The sequence below is a fragment of the Pogoniulus pusillus genome, chromosome 6, assembly GCF_015220805.1.
Source record: "Pogoniulus pusillus isolate bPogPus1 chromosome 6, bPogPus1.pri, whole genome shotgun sequence".
Taxonomy (NCBI): Eukaryota; Metazoa; Chordata; class Aves; order Piciformes; family Lybiidae; genus Pogoniulus; species Pogoniulus pusillus.
Genome location: NC_087269.1, coordinates 32,049,865 through 32,062,690, shown reverse-complemented (window position 1 = coordinate 32,062,690; position 12,826 = coordinate 32,049,865). Strand labels below are relative to the sequence as shown.

The following is a 12,826-nucleotide window of genomic DNA, read 5'->3' as shown; positions in this document are numbered from 1 at the left end:
CTTGATAATTCACTGTGCATATTATTTCATCCTTGGTCTACTCTTTATAAGCATATTACTAAAAACCTCACTCAATGGGGATGCTTCTCCAAGAGGGGGAAAAAAAGAGCTAAGTCCCAAACACCCTTCACAACTGAGTTCTATTTTCAGTTGCTAATAAGATATTTTCCCAGAACCAGGAGTAAATATGACCCAAACCTTTTAGAACACACCTCTACAGTGGACAAATGCTAATCAGAAGGTGCATACGACACTTTGCACAATATGTTTTAATAATAACCCAAAAGGAAACATACCATTAGCAAATTCAAAACCTTGTACTGCACTACTGTTGCCAGTTACTTAGGTCACAGAAGATCAGAAATATATATCATAGAATCATCCAGGTTGGAAGAAACTTCCAAGATCATCCAGTCCAATCTATCACCCAGCCCTAGCCAATCAACCAGACCATGGCACTAAGTGCCTCATCGAGTCTTCTTTTGAACACCACCAGGGACAGCAAATCCACCACCTCCCTGGGCAGCCCATTCCAATGGCAAATCACTCTCTCTGTGAAGAACTTCCTCCTAAAATCCAGACTATAGCTCTCCCAGCACAACTGGAGACTGTGTCCCCTTGTTCTATTGCTGGTTGCCTGGAAGAAGAGACTGACCCCCAGCTGGCAACAGCCTCCCATCAGGTAGCTGTAGACAGCAATGAGATCACCCCTGAGCTCACCTCCTCTTCTCCACGCTAATCCCCGGCTCCCTCAGCCTCTCCTCATAGTGCTTATGTTCCAGGCCTCTCACCAGCTTTGTCACCCTTCTCTGGACACACTTCAGTATCTCAACATTTCTCTTGAATTGAGGAGACCAGATGTATATACTGAAGAAAACCTACACAAATGTTTAAAGTGAATCAAAAGAATTATTGAAGATGAAGAAAATTAGAAGGAAAAATGGGAGAAGAGGACCTACACACTGGAAATTCTCCTGTCTAGGTGGCTGTAATGTTCTTGAGTAATTGCTGTGATATATGTGACACTGCCTATTTTTTAGCCTCAATTATTTCAGTGTAATGCCTTGCAATTTCTATTTAATCTTATTCCATTTTATAGGTAATGCTTATTATAGTCAGTTTCTGTTGCTTTTCTGTTTAACGCATGGCGTGACATATGAAAGTGAAGTACTGTAAATGGAACTCTTCCAAAAGCATTCAGTAAGAATTTCCTTTTCAAAGCTCAAATGTCACATGCTATTTATAAACATGGTAACTGTTGACCATTTAACTATGTGGCACAGTGGTTAACACCAAATAATTGCCCAGCTGTCAGAAAGCAACATCTCTGTAAAGACATAAATCTAATGTTAACTAGAGAACATAAAGTCTAACAAACCCTGCACTTAACATTTTACCAAAGCCACATGCTGAAATGACTTTGAAGATACAATGACATCTTTGGAAAGAATATTTTTTCCTCACTTAGACCAAATTTCTTTTTGAAGATAACAGGCTTGTACATCTATATTCTATTACTGCTGGATTGAGTCCAGCATCAGTAAGTTTGCAGATGACATCTAGCTAGAAGCAGGTGTGGATCTGCTGGAAGGTAGGAGAGCTCTGCAGTGGGACCTTGACAGGCTGGATGGGTGGGCAGAGGCCAATGGGATGAGATTTAACAAGGCCAAGTGCAGGGTTCTACACTTTGGCCACAACAACCCCAAGTAGCACTACAGGCTGGGGACAGAGTGGCTGGAGAGCAGCCAGGCAGAGAGGGACATGGGGCTACTGATAGATAGGAGGCTGAAGATGAGGCAGCAGTGTGCCCAGGTGACCAAGAGAGCCAATGGCATCCTGGCCTGGATCAGGAACAGTGTGGCCAGTAGGACAAGGGAGATTATTCTTCCCCTGTACTTAGCACTGGTCGGGCCACACCTTGAGTACTGTGTCCAGATCTGGGCCCCTCAATTCAAGAGAGATGTTGAAATACTGGAAGGTCTCCAGAGAAGGGCGAAGAAGCTGGTGAGGGGCCTGGAACACAAACTCTATGAAGAGAGCCTGAGGGAGCTGGGGTTGGTTAGCCTGGAGAAGAGAAGGCTCGGGGGGGACCTCATTGCTGTCTACAACTACCTGAAGGGAGGCTGTAGCCAAGTGGAGGTTGGTCTCTTTTCCCAGGCAACCAGCAACAGAACAAGGGGACACAGTCTCAAATTGTGCTGACAGGGGGTCTAGGCTGGATGTTAGGAGGAAGTTGTTGGCAGAGAGAGTGATTGGCATTGGAATGGGCTGCCCAGGGAGGTGGTGGAGGCACTGTCCCTGGAGGTGCTCAAGAAAGGACTGGCTGAGGCACTTAGTGCCATGGTGTAATTGATTGGTCAGGGCTGGGTGCTAGGTTGGACTGGCTGAGCTTGAAGGTCTCTTCCAACCTGGTTGATTCTTTGATTTTATGATACAACATCTCAGATTTTTAGAGACAATTTTAATGGAATTATATATTCATTCAGCCTGCAAAAGACCTTTAAGATCATCAAGTCCAACCATAACACACTACCATGACCACTAAACCATGTCCTGAAGTGCTACACCTACTGCCAGTGTTCTGCCGCCCTCACAGTGAAAAAGTTTTGCCTTATGCTCACATGGACCCTCCTGTGCTCCACCTTGCACTTGTTTCTCCTTGTCCTGCCATTGGACATCACTGATAAGAGCCTGGCTCCATCCTCTTGACACTCACCCCTGATGTATTTATGAAAATGAATGAGGTCACCCCTCGTCTCCTCCAAGCTGTAGAGACCCAGCTCCCTCAGCTGTCCCACAAGGGACATGTTCCACTCACTTCAGCATCTTTGCAGCTCTGTACTGGACACTTTCAGAGAGTTCCCTGATGTCATTCTTGAACTGAGGAGCCCAGAACTGGACGCAACATTCCAAATGTGGCCTCACAAGGTTGGAGTAAATAAGGGAGAAGAACCTCTCTGAACTGACTACCCACAGTCCTTCTAATACACCCCAGGACACATTGGCCCCACAAGGGCACATTGCTAGCTCATGGTCATGCTGTTGTCCACCAGGATTCCCAGGTTCTTTTCCTCTGTGCTGATCTCCAACAGGTCAGTCCCCAGCCTATACTGGTCCATGGGGTTGTTCTTTCTCATAAGGAAGACTCTACACTTGTCCTTGTTGTATTCCATTAAATTTCACCCTGCCCAGCTCCCCAGCCTATCCAGGTTGACAGCATGAGAGCTCCCAGAATTACATATCATAAACTCTGAACTAAGAGAATCAGCTATTGGGTGAAGGAGCCACTTTGATTTTCATGAATTTACAGTTTTAATATTGATTCATTGCCTCTGGCACAAAGCTACCTACCACACAACAACGCTGCTGTTTTACATAGGCTATGGATTTTTAAGTGTCATGAACTTGGAAAGGTATACCTACATCAAAGTTTACCCTGCCCATTATCCATCTTTTAATGTGCTCACACTCATGCCATCTCTTAAAGTCCTTTAAAATCCTGTCTGGTTTTAATAGAAAGAAGATGACACTAGTTTTACCTCAGCCTCAAAAACAATTGCTTTCAGGCCTCAAACATAATCACTATCAAATCAGTCCTTTTCTGCCTGCAGCATGCTTATTTTAAATTGCAAAATAAGTATATAAATAAAGCAAAATCCTTACAGATCTGAGAATCTTCTTGTCAGTCATAGTGCATTTTACATGCACAAACAGTGCCACAGGCTGTATGAGCACTAGACACCACCTTAAAGATCACTTTACTCATATCAAACCGTTAGGCTCTCCCTGATCATCTTTGCCAAAATGAGAGAATATTTGCTTTACTTTACACCCCATGAGGATACTTGGCTTCTGTGTACTTGCCAAGTGATAACTTTCAGGCTGCTTTAGGAGGAAAGAAACCCCTTGGGAGCAGTAATGGTGGCAATAGAAGGGTATGTCTCCCTTTTTATGCCCACAATCTTAATGACTTTATGCAAAGCCTTACAGGCTAAACAAAGCTAAGCAAAGGCAGCAGTCACCTAGCATAGTGTACTACACAGCACACCCCAACGGGATGCAGGCACAAACAAGTTGACTTTCTGTTCACAGATTTTTCTTCCAAGCAGGTGTTCAAATATTTACCATTTGGGTTAAAACCCATGATGTTTTGCACCTGTACTTTCTCAAAGCTTGCAGACATGGACTAGAGCCCCTGTGGTTATTTCATTACTGCCAGTCTTTAGCAGCTATAGCTTTGGCAGCAAAAATAATACTAAAAATATACATTACAGTAATGGGGCATGAGCAGATCTGACTGGAAAACATGTTTACTTTTCCTGAATGCTTGCATGCAGTTATACAGAAGAGTATGGCAAAGTCGTTAATTTAAAAGTAAGTATTTAATTTCTTTGAAGCAGTTTCCGCTTCATCAAACACGGGCTCACAGAGTGTTTGTGAAGTTATAGACAAATGGATTTTTGAGAATGAACCTACGTTATCTGGAGAAACAACCCATTTTCTGACTCCAAGGAAACTAGCATTCATTACAGATTATTCATTTTGCTCTGAAAAACAAATATTTTTTAGCATTGAAACTACTGTAACTTTCTCTTCATTTTTTCCTGTGGTAGAATTTAGACAAATCAGAGATTTCTGCTAGAATTCCCATCTATGTGAATTCACGTACCATTACAGACTAATAAAAAAAAAGGGACAATAGAGTTTTCATTTTAAAAACTGAGTCTTTTTTGTCCCACTCTACTCTGCCCTGCTGAGGCCACATCTGGAATACTGCATCTAGTTTTGGGCTCCTCAGTTCAAGCGGGATCTCAAGGAACTCTTTGAAAGGGAGTGGAACATGTGCCTTATGAGGAAATGCTGAGGGAGCTGGGTCTCTTAAGATTGTAGCAGAGAAGACTGAGATGTGACCGCATTAATGTTTATAAATGTGTGAAGAGTGAGTGCCAGGAAGATGGGGCCAGGCTCTTCTCAGTGATGTCCAATAACAGGACAAGGGGAAACTGGTGCAAGCTGCAGCATAGGAGGTTCCATGCAAACCAAAAGTTTTGCCATAAGGCAAAACTTTTTCACTCTGAGGGTGAAAGTGCACTGGAGCACAGGCTGCTCAGGAAGGTTGTGGAGTCTCCTTCACTGGAGACATTCAAAACCTGCCTGGATACAGCCCTGTGTTACCTGCTCTAGGTGATCCTACTCTAGCAGGGGTATTGAACTAGATGATCTGTCAAGGTCCCTTCCAACCCCTAACATTCTTTTATTCCATCACCCTTAGCACTGTTTTTTATCCTTCCATCCATGGATGTTTGAAAGGATTCACTAGGTAAACATGTCTAAACAAAGCAGCTTCCACCTCACTGACAAAAATAAAACAACAACCCAAAACCTAAACTATATGGTATATCATTTATGCAGACTGTTATTTATGCAGAATTATTTTTATGGAGAACCATGAGTCTATATTTTAAGTCTCAGCTGAAGGGGGAAAACAACACAACAATCCCCAAATATTATGGGATGAACACAATTTTTAATTTAACAATTGTGTTTATGACAAAATAAGATTAGAAAACAAAAACTGTTTCAATGTACATGTCTTCAAAACGCATTCAGATTTCAGCAAAATGTATGGCAGAATCCAACAAAGGTTAATTTCTTCTTCTGAAGATAAAGCAAAGCCAACACTTTGTGTAACAATACCACAAACAGCGCAGAACAGGGAATTTGGTTTGAAATTTGTCCTCACTGAGTGAAAATCTATAGAAGGTGGAAATAAGAACCAAGTCTATTAGCTGATGATAACTTTGTTCATAAGGTCTGTGGTATGACCAAACTTACCAGTTTGCATAATCTCCTTAGGCACAGTGAACTACTGAGTAAGACAAACACCATGTATCTGAGTGCATATTGTAGGTATCTTCAGCTATGGTTGATGAGCAGTTTAATTGCAAATCTTGGGGGAAAAATAAGTATCCAGGGAAAATTTTCAAAAGACAGTGTCTTGGAGAGTCAATAAGCAGAAGATGTCAAAATGAGAAGTCTGTGAAACATCATGAAATGCAATGATAAATAGAGGAGGGGAAAAAAACCCAGCCATTAGAATGGACAGTCTTTTGAAATCTGTTTTTACAGGAGACTGAAAAGCCCATTTCAATAAACATTACTAGCTGAAAAAAAAAATGAAGACATATCCTTAAGTGGTTACTTGACGGGAACATAACACCTGAGAGATAGCATCAAAGAAATGAACAAAGGATTAGAGGTGCATGTGGAGACATGGAAGAGATTCAGAAATGTTTTGAAGAGAACACACAGAAAAGGTAAAATATTCTTTTGTCACGACATGATTGAAAATACCTGCAAATGAAGACCAGGAGCATAAGAGCACAAAGACAAGACAAAGGAGTGATTGAATATAGCAAGAAAAAGAAATGGAGCAAGATAGCAGCATAGAGAAAGAGACATGCTGCATAAAGCAAACAAGCAAAAAAAAAAAAAAGAGAAGAGATTAGCCCCATGAGCACAGAGGAAGATAAAATCCAAGGTCTGAGACCTATAGATGATTAGAACAACATACAGAAGATTAAAGAACATAAATGAAGGAGAGGGTAAAAGAGACAGAAGAGGTAGGAAGTAACCACAAACCAGATGAAGGAAAAGTAAGGTTCAGGACTGGAAACTCACCCTATCCTAGGAACCGTTACATTGCATGAGGGACAAATTGGCTGACCTGACATCAGAGAGCACAGAAGGAAAAGGTCACCAAGCTAGGGCAAGAAACATAGCCTTGAGGCAAAAAAGAATTAAGAAAGAAAAAAAAAAATATTTCTTCCCTTAGGCCATGTATCATTGTAAAGTTATTGCTGGATAGAGTAACATTTATACATAGGTGAGATAGATGCACAGTGCACATTAAAGCGGGATGCAGCTAACAAAGCAGAACATACAGAAAAAAGACTTTTGTTAAAAGAAACAGTACACACAACCACTGAAGGTATTAAAAGGTATTTTTCTTAGGTGATTCTTTCAGTTCAGACTTTCAGTGCTGGCCTTGAGGGACAAAATTGGAAATTATTGGAAGAAAATTAAATATTAAAGAGCATACAGTGCTCATAGCCTCTAAAACTACTTTTAATTTGTGAGACTATAATGATATGGTAATGAGGATATTCTAACAGCCACGTCCAAACAGAGCAGTGCAAGATGTAAAAACAGCAGTATGAAGAACACAAAATGATGGCATTATATTCAGAAATGAAATTACACTAATAGCATGATAACAGACAGCAAAGAAATAAACAGGGATATCACTATAAAACAGGCTGGATTTGTCTAATGTTGGGGAAGCATAATAAAGGAAAGAAAGAATTCCTGAAATAGTGGCCCTACAGTCAAAGTTGGATATAGAAGAAAAACATTAATCTATAAAAAAAGCTCTGAAGGGGTAGTGTGCTTTGAATAAATTTTATAATCTTAATGCCAGGGGTGAAAAAATAAATTATAAAGTGATCTCTTTGAACGAGGCAATCATGAGTTGCATGAAGCCAAGTACAGATGAGGTTCCTAGCTTCATAATAGAGGATCTTAAACAAATGCAAGTTTTCACTGCCATCCTTAGTTTTGGAGTTTTTCAGTTCTCCTTTTTCCTCAGCAGCTACTTCTGAACTTGAGAGCTTTAGCTGGTTATTAAATATTATCAGCAATGATCCTGGCAAATAAACTAAGGGAATTAACTATGATAGAAAACTAGGTAGTATGATAAATAGAGAGGTGTTTAGAAAGCATTTATAAAGACAACGACTTCTGAAACCCAAGAACAATATGGTGAAATTAACTACTATGAAAATAAGGTCATGCAATCAGAGAACACAGATTTAAAAAATGTTATTATTTGAAATGTCATCAGTTTGAAAACCACCATGGGCTCTTAGAAGTTTATTGTCTGTGATCTAGTAATTTGGAAACCAGAATATATTTTAGCTGAAATGTTTTCAGTAGACTAATGAATACCAACCGGAAGAGGCTCTTGTAATCACTAGATCACTAGCAGGTTGTGAGAAGAATCTATGTTCAGATAGTTTAGTAGCAGAACCATGAGACAATGTGCTTGATGTATCTCAAGTAGTACTCTCAGTACCTCAAGAGGATAAAAAGTACATCCCAAGTGTTGAAATCACAGGGCCACGGTAGCACAAAGACATCTGGATACAAGCAGGTTCACAGGTACATTCTGGTTAAGAATATCAAGATTCTAAGCATTATAGTGAGATTTTGAATTATTGTCACAATGGTAGCAGCAAGCCAAAATACATACTGTTGAATTTCAAGAGAGTGCATGACCAGTTTATGGAAGTGATTATGGAAGACATATTTATGTATTATGGTGTCCTCTGCTTTCAGGAGAGAGGAGTAAGTAAGCCATGAGTTCATTTTTCATTTTATACCCTTGAGACTGTACAGAAATTCAGCAGTAGCATCCTGGGTTTTATGAGAAAGACATAAAATTATGTATTTTATACTACAGACTACAGTAGAGCTGTTAAGAGTTAAGATTGTATCCCTGTTTCTATTAGGAACTCAGACATTCAAGACTTAATATCTCAGACATTCCAAATTGCATCTCCTGAAACTTGCCAAGCAGCTTGTCAGCTTCAATGCCATTTGTTTTTCAAAGTCAAATTCGTTTTAGATGTAGGTGTTCTATTTTTTTAAAGCAATAAATACAGAAAAAGTAATCCTTTACCACTGTGATAGGGATTGTCTACCATATTCTTTATTATTTACTAAAGCTTGGCTGTCAGAGTGTGCTAAAAGGGAAATAATTTTTCAAAGTCTATTTAGGTAGCTGAATTGCTATATTCTGATTTTGGGACTGAAAAATGAAGACTGATTAACTCAACTCCAAAGAATTCCGCTAAAAAAAAAAGAAGATGGTTTTCCATGGAAACCATAAGACCCAAGAATTATTAATGTAATATGGGATGAATATTAGTTCTATTTAAGCCAAAGGGGACAAGATGTCACTCTTTGGAGTCTTGCACCTCAAATCCTCCAAAATTGATAGATTTAAAAGTTTATATTAAAAAAACAGGTAGTCCATATGATTTAGTAAAGTAACTCAGTTAACAAGGTCTTGCTTAGACTATGTATTACAAAGACATGCACACCAAACATAAGTGAAGATATCTTAGACTCTGCTTTCTTGATAGAAGTAGGTGTTGTAGAGTTCTGGTCTTCTATTTGTGGTGTTCAAATTAGGCTGACACCAGTCCCAAACTGGTGAAGCCTAGCCGATATATAAAAAAGAATTTTCAATAGAATGGAGAATGGAAAAAAATATTTTTTATATATCTATATAGTATTATTAGACCTTAGTTACAACTGGAAATGAAATCAGAGTGATCAAATACGTGATAAACATCACAACACACTTCAGAACAGGAAGCTCAAGTCACTCATCCTTGTTCAGGGGCATCAACAGTAATCCTTGCTTTAAAAATCCGCAATCTTTCCTGCCTTCAGTAGCATCAGAAGGGCTCAACGCAGCCAAAGATGTGCTGAACCTGCTCTTTCTATTCCAGAAGATGGAAAAGTCAACATATACTTGTAAATACTCTGCCACTGTACCAGAGGCCCTCACTAGAAGCTCATTCTTACCCATGTCCCGTTTGGTATCTCCACCTGAAGAATAGTTCAAAAATGTGTATTCTCGGCTATCTGTGCCTTTTATGGGTTCCTCTAATACAGCATTCAAACAGAAACCAAAACTTTAACTTACAAGTATATCACTGCAAGTTCATGCTTGCAAATTACATCCTATTGTGTTCTGCCTGCAGCTACTCCTAAGACTGTGGTTTGATTGTTTTCAGTTGAATGCCAGAAGGTGACAGTAGTATTTGTTCTTAATTAATCTGAGGCTTTGTGCTAGTTTGAAGCTAGCCAGAATGCTTTGGTGAGAAGAACTAGATCACAGGTTGTGAAAGGAAAACAGTGGTGATGTCCACTTCCCTCAAAAGTCTCGCTGAGGAGTTTGGGAAGGAGAAATGAAAACGTTAGATAACACTCTCACCATTTTCTCTCACTCTAGCTTGGGCTGCTGGCTGAGCTGCATGCATCTCCCTAACCTCGCCTTCCACTCACCTTTGCTTCTTAACCTCTTGGCTGAACCTCTATTCTTCTTTACGACTGGGGTAAGGTTAAGAAGGGGCAGGGGGAAGGTGCAGGGGTGGTTGAGAGCCCCTCCTGGGGACTGAGGTTTCTGGGAGGGGAGTTGTGTTTCTGTATTACCTTTTACCTTGTTTATTTCTGTCTATAACTGTATATACTGTAAATATCTGCTTGTATATTGTGCCAGCTGTAAATAATAAGCTTCATTCATATTTCCAGAGCCAGCTGAGACTAGTCTGGGTAATTTCTAAAGTGGGGGGGGAGGAGAACACCCAATACATGACAGTCTTATAACCAGAATTGTCCAGACACTACCCAGAATCACTCTGCCCTGTAGATATATATGTGTTTATGTGCACATTTGTGTGGATATATTCCCACACATGCATACACTCATACAGATGTCTAGGGACAGGCACACGAAACAAACAGAAAAAGAAAAATGGAGGAAAGAAAATCAGGCCAGAAACAATGCCCAAACTATCCAGCTCCAAGTGTAAGGGGTATTGTAGACACATTTTTCTTCTCACTATAGTGAATTAGGACTCAAAAAAAAATTGTTCCTAGATTTGTCATAAAATTATTGGAAAAATACAAGCAACTTTTTTCAAGTTTGATGTACAGGAATAACTCACTTTGCATTTAGATAGATAAACACATATTCACGTGCATAAAATGTTGTAAATCTAAAACTGCCACAGGTAGGCAAACATGTAGAACATGTATCATCTAGAACAACAGCACTGTACAAGTGCTAACAAGTAAAAATTATTGGCATATGTGTTGGCTATTGAATTTCACATTTGCCTATACCTAAATAGGATTTATTAGTCAAATTATGCACTTACCTGGCAACCAGTATTGTCCTGGTAGGGCATAAATCCTGAAAGGCCACTTGTAACCCTTGCCCTCTTCCTCCTGTCTTGTGGGTCTGGGAGTGGAGTCAGATGAGCAAACAATAAGGGTGTGGCCCCAGCAAAGCCTTGAGGGCTAGGGGGCTTAGCACCGCCTGTCAGGTGTTTTGTGCTGCCCTCAGCATGCCTTGGGTGGTCAAATGAGGCACAAAGCTTTGAATTCATTGGCCAGAACAATGGTGCTAGTGTCTATTGGCCAGCTTGATTTTCAAAAGGAGCTATTTAAAGGGGGATGATTCAGAGACGATGCCTCTCTGCAATCAGCCACCCTTTGCCCTCAGCCACCCTTTGCACTCAGCCGCCCTCTGCACTCAGCCGCCCTTTGCACTCAGCCGCCCTCTGCACTCAGCCACCCTCTGCACTCAGCCACCCTCTGCACTCAGCCACCCTCTGCACTCAGCCGCCCATTGCACTCAGCCACCCTCTGCACTCAGCCTTCCTGCCTCTCATTGTTTGCAGCTTGCTGACGGCAGCCACCTGTACGCAGCTCACACCTGCCAGCTCAGCAGCATCTCCTACCTCTGCCTGGAAAATTTTGTATTTTATCCTGAGATCATTACCACGAGTTTGAAAGTGTCTTTGATACAGGAGACTTACTCAGGGATCAAAGTGTCATGAGTACATATGCTGGAGTGAATGCCAAGACTCCATAAGCATAGCTGGATTTTTTTTCCTGGTTTTGTGTTACTAGCAGCCAGCAACAGAACAAAGGGACACAGTCTCAAGTGGTGCCACGGTAGGTCTAGACTGGATGTTAGGAGGAAGTTCTTCACAGAGAGAGTGATTTGCCATTGGAATGGACTGCCCAGGGAGGTGGTGGAGGCACCATCCCTGGAGATGTTCCAGAAAAGCCTGGATGAGGCACTTAGTGCCATGGTCTAATTGACTGGCTAGGGCTGGGTGCTAAGTTGGGCTGGATGATCTTGGAGGTCTCTTCCAACCTGGTTGATTCTATGATCCTATGATTCTATTTTCCAAGCTTAAACTGTGTAACTCTGTGCAACTACTTCCTGATGACTGAAAATCCAAAGAATCTCAGGGAATTCTGATTTCTTGATATTAATAAAAATAACATGCATACAGAAATTAATATTCCTAAGTCATAACTATTACTAATTTCCAATACAAGCATATAATGTGTAAAAGCCTAGAAAAAACATAGAGTTTGTTTCTTTTCTACCTCAGTGTCACGTGCCATAGTTTAATGGCAATAGTGGCATTAGGTCTCCTCTTTTTCTCTCTGCCTGGAATATATTTTGTATTTTTACCCTTGGGATCATAATTGCAGTTTTTGGAAGCAGCTTTGTACAGGAAACCTACTCAAGGATCAACGTGTCATGAGTACATATGCTAGAGTTAATGATAAGGCTCTACAAGCGCAGTTAGAATTTTCCTGTTTTCACATTCCTATTTTCCAAGTTCTGATTGTTTAAACTGTTTAATTCCATGTTTATAAATACCCTTGGTGCAACTACTTACTGTTGACTGACAATCTAAACAAATCTTATGGGATTTTCCTGATTTTTTAACTATTAATAAATAATATTTGATATTCATAAACAAATGTAACATTCATAATACTCAATATTAATTTTTAACAGTATACTAGAGTCAATAAGATATAGTAAAAATACTTTCAATTCTAACCCAAGGCTTTTAAAATTTTTTTAAGCTGGTTTTCATTACTCCAACACCTTTTCTCCTCATTATTGAACCTTCATAGAATCATAGAATCAACCAGGTTGGAA

At 40.2% G+C, this 12,826-nt stretch overlaps 1 protein-coding gene across 13 annotated transcripts in view; it reads right to left on the bottom strand.

Moving 5' to 3' along the window:
• The window catches only part of GRID1 (glutamate ionotropic receptor delta type subunit 1), a 772,772-nt gene that overhangs the window by 256,536 nt on the left and 503,410 nt on the right, over positions 1-12,826 (bottom strand). Inside the window, exon 1 of one of the 13 annotated variants that reach the window (XM_064145129.1) lies at positions 11,013-11,347. The exons of the other annotated variants lie outside the window; for them this stretch is intronic. Coding sequence (XP_064001199.1) covers positions 11,013-11,243 — 231 coding nt within the window. The 5' untranslated portion in view covers positions 11,244-11,347. Of the gene's footprint in view, positions 1-11,012; positions 11,348-12,826 lie in introns of those variants that run through there. 13 annotated transcript variants of the gene reach the window in all.